Consider the following 18,390-nt stretch of genomic DNA (forward strand, 5'->3'; position numbering starts at 1 on the left):
AACAATAAAACAAACTCAAAATCATCCTGCTGTATTGTCTGGATTGTAGCATTAGGACAATGTGGAAGTACAAAATGGGTCAGTATCTCTCTAAAGATACAATGCCTGGCCCCAAAAAAAAAAAAGGGTCGCTGTTTGGATTTAAATAGACAAATGCTCAAGTGTCTATGATTGGATCATTGTTGCTGTGATTATTATGTTTCTATCATGTTATATGTTTGGCAACAGTTCTTCTAACCCTAATTGATGGAGTGTGTTGCTTTTCATTTCTTAAACAACCATGTAGGAAGACACTGGATGACAATGTCAAGATTCATCAGGCTCAAATTGTGAAAGAATGGTTGGGAGGGAAAATGAAGAATCATTTTCAGACCTTAAAAGGTCCAGAGTCCAGACCTTAAAGGGTTAGTTTACCCAGATCTTTTTAATGAAATCCGAGAGCTTTCTTCTTTTTTTCCGGCCGGGAAGTGTATATAAGCCAGTGAAATTGCAGTCTGCAAATATACAGAAAAACTAGATAAATGTTTGGCTAATAAACAATCTAAAAGTAAACTAAAATCCTTTCATATGTTTCTTTAACTGACATTTATTATTTACGAAACAGGGTGCTCATGGATAAGTCATGGAGATTCGGAAAAAATATCACATCCGTTGACATTTTTTTATAATGAATATAATTTTTCAAAATTTATATTAACTTTAAGCTTTAATATATTTTATTGGATAAAAATAGTATTATAGTATTATCTAAGTATTATGGTCAATATAAAAATAAAATCACAGTTCCTGTAACTGAATTCCTAAAATTCCTGTAATCACAGACAACTAGAAAGGTCAGTTATAAAAAGTGTAAACCCTGAACAGCATTGTTATTAAAACTTACGGAATTATTTAGTTATTGTTATATATAACCATTCTTAGTTTTTGTAAATAAAAAAGTTTGAACATAAGCAGCTTTGTCACAGCAGAATTATCAGAAATATATTGTGGGCCCTTTAAATATTGCCCCAAAAGTTGACCACCACTGAATTAGGCAGACTTGTTTTCAATCAAATGTACCATGGTTTATTATGGGATGAATATACACTGCTCAAAAAAAATAAAGGGAAAACTTAAACAACACAATGCAACTCCAAGTCAATCACACTTCTGTGAAATCAAACTGTCCACTTAGGAAGCAACACTGATTGACAATCAATTTCAAATGCTGTTGTGCAAATGGAATAGACAACAGGTTATAGACAATTAGCAAGACACCCCCAATAAAGGAGTGGTTCTGCAGGTGGTGACCACAGACCACTTCTCAGTTCCTATGCTTCCTGGTATGGAAGGAATATCCTGCCAAATTTAAATAAATAAATTAAATGATTAAAATGAAAATTAAAACCATATTAACGATTTCATTACAGAAAACAGCACGCAAAATTTGTGACAAAATTGAGAATGAAATAAAATGATTTCATTTTCACAGCATTATCCCTGTCAAATTGAAAAATAAAATGCAATTGGTGATTTCACATTTCATTTTCACTACAGTCTCGCGGCAAGACTGCCAAGTGCCAATATTAAAATGAAAAGCCAAACGTGAAAAAGAAACTACAAATACAGTTTTTATAATGCTCTTTAGTAATGCTCACGCAATAATAATGACACAATTCAAATACAAATGTAAATTTTCGTTTTCATTTTAATTCCTCTTTTATTTCAGTTTTCATTTTCGTTTTCATTTTCAAAGACAACCTGCATGCAAATTCTATGTTAATGAGTGGGTGTGGCTTATTCTAGTAACGGCGCTGAGACACGCCTTCTAGCTAAGTCATCGATGTCCCGCATGAGTTGAATGTGTGAAACGAAATAATTTAAATGTGATTATATTGTAATCGAGACGACAAGATATGGCGAAATCTGTTAGTGAGCTTTTGCGGGAAGCTGCCGCAGCATTAGAACATGGAAACAACCAGCCTGACCATGTTAGTTATGATGTTAGACTCAAGACTAGACCATAATCGACTATGAGGTTCATTCATGTATTAGGCTGTTTTGGAAATTCAACTATTTGGGTGTACAGAAGTCTTAGTAACACAGTTTCTACAACAATTATAGCCAGACATTAATACCCACTGGCTTTAACCGAGGACCTTGGCCAATGTTTCATATTCGCGTCGTGCCTAACAACGCCCTTCAGCCGTGACTTATTCAGATACAGCACTAGCCTAGAGTACCTTATTGCTTTTATAAAACGGTTACCACGCAATACAAATATTAATCCCGAAACATATGTATCTATGCAACTATCATGAAGTAAAATGTATCACTAAAAGCCAATTTAAATTTGGCAGGATATTCCTTCCATATCCTGGCTGATGTTTTGGTCACTTTTGAATGCTGGTGGTGCTTTCACTCTAGTGGTAGCATGAGACGGAGTCTACAACCCACACAAGTGGCTCAGGTAGTGCAGCTCATCCAGGATGGCACATCAATGCGAGCTGTGGCTAGAAGGTTTGCTGTGTCTGTCAGCGTAGTGTCCAGAGCATGGAGGCGCTACCAGGAGACAGGCCAGTACATCAGGAGACGTGGAGGAGGCTGTAGAAGGGCAACAACCCAGCAGCAGGACCGCTACCTCCGCCTTTGTGCAAGGAGGAGCAGGAGGAGCACTGCCAGAGCCCTGCAAAATGACCTCCAGCAGGCCAAAAATGTGCATGTGTCTGCTCAAACGGTCAGAAACAGACTCCATGAGGGTGGTATGAGGGCCCAACGTCCACAGGGTCTGGACACTACGCTGACAGACACAGCAAACCTTCTAGCCACAGCTCGCATTGATGTGCCATCCTGGATGAGCTGCACTACCTAAGCCACTTGTGTGGGTTGTAGACTCCGTCTCATGCTGCCACTAGAGTGAAAGCACCGCCAGCATTCAAAAGTGACCAAAACATCAGCCAGGAAGCATAGGAACTGAGAAGTGGTCTGTGGTCACCACCTGCAGAACCACTCCTTTATTGGGGGTGTCTTGCTAATTGTCTATAATTTCCACCTGTTGTCTATTCCATTTGCACAACAGCATGTGGAATTGATTGTCAATCAGTGTTGCTTCCTAAGTGGACAGTTTGATTTTACATAAGTGTGATTGACTTGGATTTACATTGTGTTGTTTAAGTGTTCCCTTTATTTTTTTGAGCAGTGTAGTATCAAAATGATTAACACGTGCAAGCTCAATAATCCATGAACTTGATAAAGGTTGCAGATATGTTTTACTATTTACAACTATTTACAATATTCATTTATTATTATTATTATTATTATTATTTATTTAATTAAGCAATCAACAATACTATTGATCAGCATTACCAAACGTGGACGTTTTCCACTAGGAAAAAACATTGATCTATTATTTTAATTTAATACTGTGAAGCTGCTTTGATACAACCCGCGACGCGTGGCGATCAGAGCCCGGAGGCCATTCTGCACCTGGCTGCATGCAAAAGCGTGGGAAGCTATTCCAGTGTTGTGAAAAGCGCTAAATAAATAAACACTTGACTTGACAACCAAATGCCTTTCAACTTGCGTGTGCAAAATTCTGAATTTAATAAAAGTGTAGCAATTTGTACAAATAGAGACATTTTTTTTGTGAATACAAATGTTTTCTTTTGTATTAGTGTATCATAATTTGCGCATGCAACAAATAAGATGTGCGTTTGTGGATCAGGTGACACGCGTGCATTCATTGACGTCTTTTCTGAGTCAATCTCATTTGATTCATTTGGATTTTGAGACTTTCTTTTCGCGGTTTTTAAGCATTTCACAACCCACACACAAACAACTACAAGTTAATAGGCCTGGTGCTTATTATTAATGTGTGCACAAGTTGTGCAGCACAACAACCCATTTATTTGACAAATTCACAAATGTGCGTCCTTACATTTAAACTAATACAATTCAACTTGTGTGTGCAAAATCCAGAAATGCATGAATGTGCAGCATTTTGTACAAATAGAGACATAGTTGTACAAAACCTCGATTTTGTATTAATGTAGGTCAGAATATTTCCATGCAACAAGTAAGATGTGCATTTGTGTATCATTCATTGTGCATTCATTGACTCGTTTCTGAGTCAATCCTATTTGATTCATTTGGATTTTGAGACTTTCATTTCGCCAGTTTAGCCTTGCACGATCTACACAGCTGTGTGAGAAAACGTCTCTGGTTACTCACGTAACCTTAGTTCCCTGAGAGGAGGGAACGAGACATTACGTATGGGGAAATCCATTTTCCTAAAAATTATGAAGTCTGATTTGAATAACTCTTTTGCTTGCAAATAGCCAATGGCGATCCCGCCTTCACCTGATTGGCTGACAACTCCCAATATAGGTGACGGCGGGCGCCAAAAACCTCAGAATCTTAGCTGAACGAGAGTAAGGAGACAGAAGTCTTTCCCACACGGCAGGTTACGTAATGTCTCGTTCCCTCCTCTCAGGGAACTAAGGTTACGTGAGTAACCAGAGACGTTCCCTTATCGAGTCGGTCTCTCGACATTACGTATGGGGAACAATAAAACCCCCGCCGTGTGGGAAAAGCACGGCCCAGCTCGCACGAGCTCAAGTAGAGCACAAGCATTAATCCCTACCTCACACAGCTCAGGTTCAGGCACCGGACCTGGTTGAAACACCTACTGGCACAGAGCCAAGTCGGCGCCCGCACCAACGTAGCCCCGCTCACCTAGTTAAGCAACACTGAACTGAAGTGAATGGGGGATTGCAGCAATGTGATTGGTGCTTAGGAATACACTGCCGGCAAAAATGCGGGCATAATAAGGGGACATAGATATAGTGAACATAATGCAGCTATTGCTAATGGCTCGCACTGCCTACACGACCTGGTCGAAACCATGACTAGAGAGCTGGTAAGTCCCGCCCCTTCCGTAAAACCCCGCTGGACCTCAAAGTTGAAAAACCGTCAATGCAAGTGAATGGGAGAAAATAATTATTTTCTGATCCCGTTTGAATTGTGCCATGAATTGAACATATGTTGTCTGTGAATTTTTTATATAACTTTTCATGTTATGAGTTTGACAGTATATGGTATGATTCTTCGGCTAGCAGTTGTGGAAAAGACATAACGAGAAAGACTACATGTCGCCTATGTGACGTCACCCCATAAAGTTGACTTACCCGTGGTTTTCACCAACTTCAACGATTTTGTCCTCTCCCTGAAAGAAGGCGGTGAAGTGCACCAAAGACACAGCCATGTTTAACGGGATCCGTGAGCTAGTCCGTGTGCTAGTGGTGTTGACGTTTCAAAGGAAGGTCAGAATAACGGAAATATCACAATTCCTGGGGTCCTCCTTTTTGACAACACACCAGTTAGCAAACACTTTCCACTTCAGAGTGTATAAGCGCCTCGTCGAAGGGGCTCTAGACTCTGCTATTGTCTGCAGCACTCGCTGTGATACTCCGCGCTGACCTGCCACACATGCAGGTCCCATAGCTCCGGGTTGGGGTGCCATATGGTGCCCTTCGCCTGAGATAGGAGGTCCCTTCTCGGTGGTATCCGCCACGGGGGAAACCGCGACATGTTCACCAGATCCGGGAACCACGGCTGGTTGGGCCATTTGGGCGCTACCAAAATTAACGCACATCTCTCCTCTCTGATCTTTTGCAGCACCAGCAGCATTAACTTGATCGGAGGGAAAGCATACTTCTGTCCCTTCGGCCAGTGGCTCGACAGTGCGTCTCCCTCTAGAGGGGCTGTTGTCAATGCGAAGTACAGCGGGCAGTGTGCGTTCTCCTGCGATGCAAAGAGGTTGATCTCCGCTTTGCCAAACAGATTCCAGATCATGTTTATCGTCTGCGGGTGAAGCCTCCACTCTCCGTGCACAATGCCTTCCCTGGACAGCATGTCCGCGCCGCAATTCAAACTGCCCGGCACGTGCACTGCTCGAATCGACAGGAGTACTCTGTCCGTCCATAATAGCAGCCGTCTCGCTAGCCCCTGCAGGGATCGCGAACGTAAACCTCCCTGGCAATTGATGTACGCCACCACTGCCGTGCTGTCCGTTCTGATGAGAACATGACGGTCTTTCACAAACGGGAGGAAACTCCGCAGCGCTAGATGAACCGCTTCCATCTCCAAGCAGTTTATATGCCAGCGCGTCTGGTCCCCTGTCCACGTACCGAATGCCGGTCTGCCATCGCAGAGGGCTCCCCAGCCTGACAGTGACGCATCCGTAGTGACCACTACTCGTCTGACCACTCTGCCCAAAGCAGTACCCTGCTCTAACATGGTCGAATCAAACCAAGGCGCTAGAGTCTCCAGACATGAACTCGTTATAACAAGGCGTTCCGTTCCTGCTCTCCACGCCCGCGGCTGTACTCGGCTCTGTAACCAGTGTTGAAGCGGTCTCATGTGCAACAAGCCCAGTCTGCAGACGGAGGCTGCAGCTGCCATCAGACCGAGTAGCCTCTGAAACGTTTTTAGGGGGATGGCTCTGCCTTGAACGAATAGGGCTAATGTATTGCGAATCGACTGGATTCTCGACTCTGACAGCTTCGCGATCATAGCGCGCGAGTCCAGCACCATACCGAGGAATGTGATAGACTGGCACGGTTGAAGGGCGCTCTTCTGCATGTTCACAGACAGTCCCAAACCCGTCAGGTGGGCGAGGAGTCTGCGTTTGTGTTCCTCGAGAACACACTCCGACCGCGCGATGACTAACCAGTCGTCGAGATAGTTCAGAATGCGCATTCCACTGAGCTTCAGGGGAGCAAGCGCTGCATTCATGCACATTGTAAATACAAACGGGGGTTAGAGCCAGCCCGAACGGCAACACTTTGAACTGGTATGCCACACCTTCGAATGCAAAACGGAGGAAGCGCCTGTGATGCGGGGCTATCTGAATGTGGAAGTATGCATCCTTCAGATCCACTGCAATGAAGTAATCGTCGGGCTGAATGTGCGCGAGGATCTGCTTCACAGTTATCATTTTGAACGCGCGTTTCGCGAGCGCTTTGTTCAGTAATCTCAGATCTAAGATGGGGCGCATACCTCCGTCCTTCTTCGGTACTAGAAAATAACGGCTGTAAAAACCGGAATTTCTCCGCTCTTCGGGTACTATCTCTACTGCTTGTTTGGCCAGGAGAGAAGAGATTTCTGCCCGAAGTAGCGGGGCGCTCTGTTCTGACACCTCTGTCATAATCACACCGCCGAAGCGGGGTGGTCTGCGAGCGAATTGGAGTGTATAGCCGCGTTTTATTGTGTTTAACACCCAATATGATGCCGTCGGGAGCGTCGACCACGCGCTCAGGTGGCTCGATAAGGGGGGTTTTAATGCATGCTGCGGCGGGGGCTGAGCGCCAGCCACCGGGGAAGCATTGACCGCTACATGAATGACAGGTGACTCGTCCGCGGCTTTTCGCAAGGGGACATAAACAGCCACCTCCTCGGGTTTCCCCGAGCTTCCGCTCTGCGAAACGTCCCCCGGGGGAGAGGTTTCGCTTATGACGCGGGTAATAGTGTAGGGAGGAAGAAAGCTCTTTTGCTGAGACATGTAATGCACTTTGTTTATTGAAACAGAACACAGCGGTTTCAAAATCAAGACATTCACGTCGAACTCTGGGCGGGAACATGCCCTCTTTGCAACGGGTCCGACGAACACGTCCCGCGCTCTCTTCCCCCCGACACGCACATAAGGAACGCTGCCCCTTCTTGCCCGCCGGGCGCCCTTGGCTGCTAGAGGCCGGCTTCGCACCAAAACGGGGCTTTCTAAACTGCCTCTGGCGGAAGGGAGGCTCCGGCTCGCGACGCTCTGCCGCACTCGGGGACGCGCGCCTGGTGTGTCCCACCGGGCGCTGTGCTGATGAAGACCTGGACCTCGCTGTGGGGGGGGGGGGCTTGAGGCACGTCCAGGAACTGCCTTTTATCCGCGTCGCGCATCCCTGACAGCGTCAGCCACAGATGGCGATGTAGGGCCACCAGACTGCCCATATTGCGGCCGATTCCCTGGGCGATCTTTTTAGACGCCGCCAGAGAGAGATCCGCCGCCGTGCGCAGTTTCCTGAGCAGCTCCGGGTCAGGGCTTCCCTCGTCCAGGGACCCTAGGAGTCTTGTTTGGAAAACTTGCAAGATCACCATCGTGTGGAGGGCAGATGCTGCATGTCCAGCTGAAGTGTAGGCTTTCTCGGCGATGTGGGCAGTAGCCCGACATGGCCTAGAAGGCAGCTGGGCGGTCTTCCAGCCGGGAGCAGACGCCAGATGGGCCGCGATGGCATCCTCGACGGAAGGCAGTCGCGCGTACCCCAATTTCTCCGCTCCTTCTACTGTCGTGAGCAGTTGGGTACCTTGTGCATGGGCTCGAGCTGAAAAAGGGGAGCGCCATGACCTGGTGAGCTCCTCGTGGACCTCCGCGAAAAAGGGCGCGGGTCTCTGCGGGCTTTCAGCCTGACGGCCCGCGCCGAGGAAGGAACCGTCCATCCATCTCTTAGACGGCAGCTCCTTGGGAGCTGTCCACTCCAGCTCCATATCCGCCACAGCCTCTGTGAGAATGGCCATAAGCTCTGCGTCCAACGAGGCGGGGGCGCCTTAAGATGGAGACTCAGACCACGCTCCCGGGTCGGAGGCACTGGTAGACATGCCGTCGTCACTGTCGTATCCAAACGAGACCATCTCCCGCGCTTCTTCGGGAGGGCGGAAACTGGCCTCAGAGTAAGATAAGGGCTCTGCCACGTGAGGATGGCGTGGGTGTTGGGCCGACGCCAGCGCGCCTCGACAGAATCCACAGATGGAGTTCTCTGCCGTCTCCCGGTCCGCGGCACGAGGGCGGCAGACTGGGGAGAGGCAGGAGAAACAAGACCGTCGTTACGTGTAACGGCCAGCCTTGCACGAAGGATCTTAACGGGAAGCTCCTCACAGGCAGGACATCCCGATCCTCTGAATGCCGCCTCCGTGTGGGCCCGACCCAGGCACTGCACACACTGCTCGTGTGCGTCTGGGAATTCGATGGGTCCACCACACATGCAGCAAAGAGACATGATGATAATCCACCGGAACGCGAGAGGGGATATTATTCCTTACTATATTCCGCTCTAATGCGTACATCAACGGTGAAACCAGACTCGAGTGAAGAAAAAAGATTCTGAGGTTTTTGGCGCCCGCCGTCACCTATATTGGGAGTTGTCAGCCAATCAGGTGAAGGCGGGATCGCCATTGGCTATTTGCAAGCAAAAGAGTTATTCAAATCAGACTTCATAATTCGAGGAAAATGGATTTCCCCATACGTAATGTCGAGAGACCGACTCGATAAGGGAACCTGCTACCACTAGATGGCAGTATGTGCTAAAACACACAACGGCACCGTAATCAAGCGTTCTTTTCTCATTTAATACGCAAAATGTGGCTTAAAGGAGAACTCCGGTCAATTTTAACATTGAGCTCATTTTTTTGTAAATTTGGAGTGCTGTCAATACAGAGAACAACGACAAAAATCGGTGTTGCCTACACCGTGTTATCCTCTTTTTAAAATTTGCACCCTGTTGACTTCAATGGGGCAAGTTTTAAACCAGATTTTAGCCTCTTAACATCCTTGATGTGTCACAAGTGCACAGCTAATGTGAGTGATTCCTTCAGAGTGATCACGGGTGAATCTGACTGCAGTAGATGTGAAAGATATTAATAAAAATTATGTTATTTAAGCCAGCGCAAATACCTGTGTTTACATCCTGTTTTCGGGTGAAGTCCATAGTAATCGATCGAAGCTCGAGTTCACACGCATAGGTTTAGTTATGATCACGCGCGTGAACTCGACAATCGATTACTATGGACTTCGACCGAAAACAGGAAGAAAATACCATAGACAGTATATAAACGGAAAATACAGGTATGTGCGCTGGCTTTTTATTAATATCTTTCACATCTACTGCAGTCAGATTCACCCGTGATCACTCACTCACATTAGCTGTGCAATTGTATTGACACATCAAGGATGTTAAGAGGCTAAAAGCAGGTTTAAAACTTGCCTCATTGAAGTCAACAGGGTGCAAATTTTAAAAAGAGGATAACACAGTGTAGGCAACACCGATTTTTGTCGTTGTTCTCTGTATTGACAGCACTCCAAATTTACAAAAAAATGAGCTCATGTTAAAATTGGTAATAAAAAAGTTCTCCTTTAAGAAAGTGATATTGAAGAACCAAATTTAGTATACAATATAGGCCTAACTTATTAATAAAGCATACTTTGTAGCAGGGCCGGCCCGACGCATAAGCGAACTAAGCGGCTGCTTGGGGCCCCCTCGCCACCAGGGGGCCCCCAAGCGAGTTTTTTTTTTTTTTTTTTTTTTTTTTACATATTAATTAAATTAAACAAGTGACATAAATTAATGAATGGATTAATAATTCAAGACAAGAATATTCTGATTTCATGATCAATATACCTGCCTACAACTGCTGCTGTGTCTGCCAGTGTTTGAGTCATATGCGCATAACCTCGCGTGCATAGAAAATTCGTGCGCAAAGTCACGGTAATGTTAAGCCATTTCACACAAATTTGATTTGATCAATGATTTATCCTTTAAATTTAATGATATTCAGAACAGAACAAGAATAAAAAAATAACTATAAACAAGCCAAAACGAAATAATTTAAAGCGAAAGTGAAAGCGGATCTCTCTCATTAGAATCAAAATGTTTCAACATTCGCGATGGATTTGGATGGTAAACTATGCTCTATTATAGGCTTCTTTGTACTTCACCCACGTTCCAATATCGAGGGAAAAAAATCATCCTAGTCTTCACAAGCGCAAAAATGTGCTTGAAATCCAATATCGAGGGAAAAAATCATTCTCTTCACATGCGCAAAAATGTGCTTGGAAACATCACAGTGGAGCGGTGCTTAGGCTACGCAGCGCTGAATGGTACGAATTGTAGGCTACTACTGACTATTTAAAAAGAGCAGTGTAATTTTTATATGTTAGGTTGACTATTTTATTATTATATTTTATTACGGCTATAACGAACATGCTGCGATGTCAAGATTGCAGTGCTGGAATATGTTGTGTGTGTGTGTGTGTGTGTGTGAGTGTGTGTGTGTGTGTGTGTGAGGCGCAGGCGCGATCGAACAGTGGAAACATAAACACATACTCCGTCATGTTCATATAAGACATCATTCAAACTGCAAAGGGTTGCAAAACGTTGGAGGATATTTTGCAAATAATTTTTTTTTAATATGTTTTTTGACAGTTTGTTTTCAGAAGTTTGAAAGAGTTAGTAAAAGAGTAAAGAAAAAGTTAAAACATTTTTATTTAAGTATCTATTTTTTATTAAGTAGGCTATTTATTTTGTATTGATACATAACCTCATTGTATTAATTTATAATGTAACATTATAGAGTGACATTGTGTCAATAATCGTCAAGCACAGGTGGTGGGAGGGGGCCCCCAAATCAAATTCTGCTTAGGGCCCCCAAAAGGCTCGGGCCGGCACTGCTTTGTAGAGGCAAACAGATTATGAACAACACCCGTGTGTGCGCGCAGCGCGCGCGCATGTGTCATTGGAGTGTACTAAAATTTGTCCACGAAAATGTCTTACGATTTCAGGATAATTTCTTAATATATTACAAGTCAATAAGTCCAATGAAAACAATCCGGTGAACGAAGACGAAATTTTAAAAAAGTGTAATTTGCCGTCACTGCTCGACTGTCACGCGCCAGTTCGCAATCGCATCATTCTAAAATTCAAACAGAAACAAATAACAAATACTTCTGCGGTCTGTTGTTTACCAGGCAGTTTCTCAGTCGCGATGATTAATGAAAATAGCTCAACTGGTCAGGGAAATACAAACTGGTCGGAACTTAAAGATCTCGTAAAAGGAAGACGATCAGTGTGTGTTGAAGGCAACGAAAATGAAGAGAAAAAAGAAGCTGAAGGTGAAACCCACCGCTGCGTCTTGAACCCACGGAGTCACTTCAGGTAACGTTAACGTTAACACAGAGACTCACTAGCCTGGAAACTAACGCTCACCATATTTCATATTAACCAAGCTAACATAATTCAGTTTCTAATTATTCAGCATCAGCATAATGGTAACTTAATTAGAAGTGTGATCGTTGTAACGTAAAAATATATTTAGGCTATATTATAACGTCTTTTTTAATCTCTAGGACAGTTATTAGTGAACATGAATGACAGACGATAACTGATTACACTGAACAAATATTTTTTGTAATATCTTAATAAAATCAAACACAATTTAAATACATATTTCACATTCACATTTTTAATACACTCGATTCAATTTAAATAAATATAACTTATAAGTAATATAAAATGTAACGATAAAATTAAAAATGTTACACTTGCAATTGAAATTAATACAGAACGTGTGCTACTAATGATACTATGTGATATGTACCATGTTTTTGCATGGTAATTCAAGGTATAAAGTCTTCTTTGGCATTATCACTAGCCTATTTATTTAAATAAATACATATGTTGTCATGAGGATGTAATGTCTTCTTGTGTCTGTCAATGTGCCATTAATGCCATCACAGTGATCTAAAAAGAAATGTTAAAATTGGCCTTTTTCTGTCTTTTAGGCACTACTATCTTGTGTATATGGTGGTCTTAACATTTGTGAACCTTATAACGATTCCTCTGGACATTGCATTTTCTGATGATATGCATGGAAGTGCCCACAAATACTGGGTGACTTTCAATGTATTCTCAGACCTCCTGTTTTGTGTTGATGTTGGCCTTAATTTTCGAATGGGCATTTTCAGTGAAGACGGTCAGGTATGAACATGCCTTCATTGTCTTGTATGTCTATACTGTAATATGAATTATTTATTATGGCTTTACCTTTCTAAAATACGGTTAAAAATGGATACAATGCATTCCTGTTTTTGTCTAGGTCATCCTTGATCCGAAATTAAGAAGAAAGGATTTCAGGTCTTGGTTTGTTCCTGATGTGATGATTGCATTTCCGGTCGACACTATCATTATTATTGTGGTAATTGTATTCATCAGTTAATATCCCTCACACTGATCAAATTGTAGAGATACTTCTTACAGTACAACCAATTCACCACAGGAGCATTTTGATCACACTGACACTACTTCACTGGTGGCTTCGGAGTTGGTGCAGATACTCATGTTTGTGAAGATTCTCAGTATGACCGGTTTACTCCATGCGCTTCTGAGATCCTGGTTTGAATTGGAAAGTGTAAGTTTCAGCTCACCGTCATGTTTATGCAAGAAATTTTCAATGGCAATATGTTCACACTGTACAGTCAGAGGAGAAATTTCCTTGCCACAGTCGCCTTTGGCTTGCTCACAGGCTTGCTTCATTTTTTTTTTTCTTACATTTTTCCTCCTCTGTCGTAACATGAAAAAACCAGCAAGCAACAGGACATTTTTGGTTGTATTTTGTACACCCTTACTGTTCTATGGATCTTTATGTTTTATTATCTATAATTTTAGTTGTCTGATGTACAGCTTGAAGTCAAGAAGTTATTCAGGGTTGTCTCAGTTTTCCTGATGATGGTCCTCATTTGGCACTGGAACACTTGCATTCAGTACTTCATATCTGGAATGGAAGAGTTTCCCCAAGACTGCTGGGTTGTAAGAGAGAAAATTGAGGTACGTCTTATTTTTCATTGCTTATGCAGGCATTTGTTTGACATGATGTGTTCAACATGTCTTCCTTTCTTCCTGTTACATTTTGCAGAATACCTCGATCGGGGAAAAATACTCCTATGCTTCCTCCAGAGCTTTCTCTCAAATGGTCTGGAGATCAACTGACTCACCAACACGTACGCCGCACAACATTCTTTCCACATTAATTATTTTTTGAGAAATGATAATCAATCTTATAATTGGTCTTTGGTACTAGAAAAATGTCTCCTGAAATCACTTTAATCGGTGGTGTTTGCTAAGGACAGCATCACTTTTACGATCAGGATTTGGGATTTTTTTTCAAACCTGTGATACAAAGTTATTTCATCTATGATGTGCTGTTACTTTTAAGTGATCAGACATATGATTTACATCTGCCAGATGAAAACAAAAAAGGCAATGGCTTAGTCATACCATGGCACCCTAGCATTGTGGCATAAGGTTTTACATGAGCAAACACCGCTGAAGAACTGGAAAAAAAAAAAGTAGTTTACATTGAACTAAAGTAATTCCCTTTTGTTTGTTTTTTTAGGTGTGGATGAACAGTGGATAGCTATTGTAAGTATGGTGATTGGATATATAATGTGTATTGCATTTATTTCTTGGGTGATCACATCATTTGGGAGCATGTCTGCGACTGGCAATGCATACAAGGTAAAGGTGAATTTTAAGAGTTAAAATTAAAGCTGTTTGTTTATTGTTTGTATTTGTTAAAGGGTTAGTTCACCCAAAAATGAAAATTGTGTCATTAATGACTCACCCTCATGTCTTTCCAAGCCCGTAAGACCTCCGTTCATCTTTGGAACACAGTTTAAGATATTTTAGATTTAGTCCGAGAGCTTTCTGTCCCTCTATTGAAAATGTATGTACGGTATACTGTCCATGTCCATAAAGGTAATAAAGACATCATCAAATTAGTCCATTTGACTTCAGTGGGTAAGTTAGAATTTTTTGAAGCATCGAATATACATTTTGGTCCAAAAATAACAAAAACTACGACTTTATTCAGCATTGTATTCTCTTCCGGGTCTGTTGTCAATCCGCAGTGACGCTGCTGACGTGTTACCTGGTGCGCCCGAGCTTCGGGTTCAAATAAATATGGCTGGGCAAAAAAGTCACTGCGGAGTCGTGAACGCATATATAAGCAACGAATTTTCGATGCTTCAAAAAATTCTAACTAACCCACTGATGTCACATGGACTACTTTGATGATGTCTTTATTACCTTTATTGACATGGACAGTATACCGTACATACATTTTCAATGGAGGGACAGAAAGCTCTCGGACTAAATCTAAAGTATCTTAAACTGTGTTCCAAAGATGAACGGAGGTCTTACGGGCTTGGAAAGACATGAGGGTGAGTCATTAATGACACAATTTTCATTTTTGGGTGAACTAACCCTTTAAGTTTGTTTATTAAACAAATAAATACAAGGCGGCTCTGATGATATTATGCCATGATATATAAATATTTCAGATAAACCAGCTACAATCCTCCACAATGTTCCAAAAGCTGCCCAGAGTGTTGCGCCAACGTACCACTGCCCAGTACAAGTGGCACCGGGATAAGAAGAACATCCTTGACATCGTGTCAAAACAGCTCAGAAAGGTTTCTAATTGATTCATAAATATAAACTTCAGATAACAAACAATACGTTTTTCTGCTGTTCAAACAATCATTTGGCTCAAACAGTATCTTTTTATAAAAATAATATTTAATAGTGCTATGTTTTCTGTTTCAAAGGATATCATGGCAGAAATATGCTCCAACCTGTTGAACAAAGGCATATTTTTGTCGCACAACAAAGAATTCACCGAAGCCATCTTGATGAAGTTGGACAAGGAGTTCTTCAATGCTGGTGACATCATCATTCATCAGAGTGCTCAACCCGACAAAATGTTCTTCATTGACTGTGGACGGGTGCTTGTGAAGAACGAGGCTTTCCAGATGGAGCTGTGTGATGGAGATTACTTTGGAGGTGATGTATGAGAAACTTACTGTTGTGTGATTCGGTTGAGAAGTAGTCTCGTGTAGAGTAACGGTCTGGTCCACATTGCAGTGTTAGTCAAGTCAAATTTAGCACTTTTCAAATACACATTGTTTCAAAGCAGCTTTACAGAAAATCATATTAATGTTTAAAATATCTGAATTTCTGCATGCCTCTGATAGTCACATTTATCAGATTAGAGCTGGGTGATAGTATAGTTTACATTCTGCAACAATACAAGCAATCAAGCAGTTGAGATCTGCTGTATACATTATGCTGATACTGTATGAATGCGAATAAAGTTGGACATGCTTAAATATCCAACCTTATATAAAGAGCTGGGCAAAAATGTTATAACATTTTGCAATGAAATAAAAAAATCACCCGAGACTATTTAAATAGTTTCAGCTGCCTGATTTTTATATATATACATACACACACATAATAGATATATATGATATACTATATATATATGTTAAATTTATATATATTTTATATATATATATTTTAAAAAATATGCTATTTTATATGCTATTTAAATATTCAAGAACAAGAACATTTGGACATCAAAACATGCACACTTAAAGCGGGTGTTTAAACTTTTGCTTTAAATGCAATTTGTTTCATATAAAACAGAACCTCTTGTCTGTCGCTACGTTGTCAGTGTCCTCTTTACTCTGCAATGTTTTTCACTACACGAGAAAACAGACGTGTTGTGTAAGAGCGTGAGGACAGCGTCAATTACATGAGTTTCACACTCAAAAATGCTCAAAAAGATTACAGAGCTTGCCAGATCAAGAAAACGTTTTCCCAGTTTTGTGTGCCGGATTGATCAGATGGTCAGTCAGATAATCTTTGCTGTGAAACTCCAATGTGTTTTAAACAACCAGCCTCATACTCACCATTTTAAGTTTTGTGTTTCTGCAGAGATCAGCTTCCTGTTTGGTGGAAGGCAGTTGGCCACAGTTTCTACGCTGACCACCTGCAGCCTTTTCACCCTGTCATTACAAGAGTTTCAGGAGATTGAGGAAGAGTTCCCACATGTTGTGAACGAACTGAGGGGAGCAGTTCAACAGCATGAAAATGATCGAGAAAGTAAGTCTTGCATTATGAGTTGCTTTGTACGGTCATCAGGAGGAGACATGTTCGGTTCACTTCATTTTGTCGTGGCCATGACACATTAACTTGTGGGAACGTGATAAGTTGTGGCCACGAGATCATTTTGTCGAGCTAATGCATCCTTATTTCGTTTAGTAGTGGGAAATTCGGATCATTTTACTAACTCGGATCTTTGAATCTCGTTCATCAAAATGAACAAATCTTTTTTCGAGTCATTTCGTTCATTTCAGCAGAATGTATTTAAAATGTTACTTGTTAGCCAAATTCCCCAAACACATCAAATGTTGATCGCATTTAGAATAAGAAAAAAATTGCAATGCAAGGAAAAGGCCAAATTATGAGAAACAGAAACGAGTACTTAATTGATCTTGGTCTTCAGGCTATGCAGTCTGTTAGTTTACCTCACCTACCGAAGCTGTTCGTTCATCCCGTGACATCCTCATAAACTGAGCTTTGCAGTCTGTAGTACCGGATACAGAATTGATTAGTTCACGTTTCGAGTCTATCGACTTCGGGTTCGAGTCATTCGTTCATCACGTGACAGAAGAACCAAAGACTCAGAAGAATCAGACCCGAAGACTCGAGAGGTGAACTAATCATTTCTGTTTCCCGTACCGACAGCAAAGCCTCTATGGGGCTGACAGGAAGAACGAATGACTCGGACCCGAACCCGAAGACTCGAGAGATAAACTAATCATTTCTGTTTCCAGTGCAGAACCTATTGGATGCTGCGCATGCGCGATCAACACAAAATGAACAAATCACTCTCTGAGACAACTCGGTAGTCACGAGTCATATTACACTGTGTCCTAACTACACGCGATGCTGCGACGCCGATAAAAGGTATCTTTTCCATGTTAATCAGAGTGTTTGTCCTAACCAGCCGCAACGGCGACAGACAACGATTTTATTTTAGAAACGGTTTTTATTTTTCTGTGCTGGAACAACAAACACAAAGTGTGGCAATGATTTATGTGCTTTATTTAATGTTAAAAGCATGCAATGTGATTTAGTGCTCCAGCTTTGTAATTGTAAAAGCAACAATGCATAATTCACCTCAGATCTTGAAATGAAACAAATGGAAACAAGAACGTTTAAACTGTGAACAAACAAGTATATTCTTTGTTACGGCCTAGGCCTTATGAGTGTTGTATTTGTATTTTGTGTGTATTTGTTTCTGTGCTCTGATTAGTTTCTTTCTCTTTCTCTTGTTAGGCTCCGCCCCGCGCACCTGTCCCCCGTTGCTCTAATGGCTCCTGTTGAGTTTACAAGCGGAGTGAAACAGAATGAGGCATGCAGGGGTGAAACCTGGCTAGCCTTCTAATAAATGTTTAAACTGCACTTTGCCCCGCATGTCCTTTTATGTTGCTTACCCCTTTTCCAACGAGCATTTTAAAAACAAAGGTTCGTAACAGCTTTGACAAAGATTGTTTTAGTAACTCAATAGCCTATGTATTTTTAACAATGTTTAAATGGTGTAATATTTGTGAATTTGATTATGTAGCCATCTTATCCATTTTCTTGCGAGTGCCGTCAAGATTACTCTCTGGTGCTGTGAAACTAATTCTATTCTCAGGATATTTTTATACCCTACAATTTATAATTGTTTAAATATTTGCAAAGGATG

General features: G+C 42.0%; 1 protein-coding gene across 1 annotated transcript; it reads left to right on the forward strand.

Annotated features, from left to right (window-relative positions):
* Positions 1-15,541: 15,541 nt before the first annotated feature.
* LOC308694493 (cyclic nucleotide-gated potassium channel-like) lies at positions 15,542-18,103 on the forward strand. Its single transcript, XM_081372049.1, has 3 exons — positions 15,542-15,635; positions 16,572-16,739; positions 17,979-18,103. The coding sequence occupies exons 1-3, from the start codon at positions 15,554-15,556 to the stop codon at positions 18,011-18,013; spliced, it is 285 nt and encodes a 94-aa protein (XP_081228175.1). The 5' UTR covers positions 15,542-15,553; the 3' UTR covers positions 18,014-18,103.
* Positions 18,104-18,390: the final 287 nt, after the last annotated feature.

This window comes from Scardinius erythrophthalmus (genome assembly GCF_964197995.2).
Source record: "Scardinius erythrophthalmus genome assembly, chromosome: 8".
In the NCBI taxonomy this organism is placed as follows: domain Eukaryota; kingdom Metazoa; phylum Chordata; class Actinopteri; order Cypriniformes; family Leuciscidae; genus Scardinius; species Scardinius erythrophthalmus.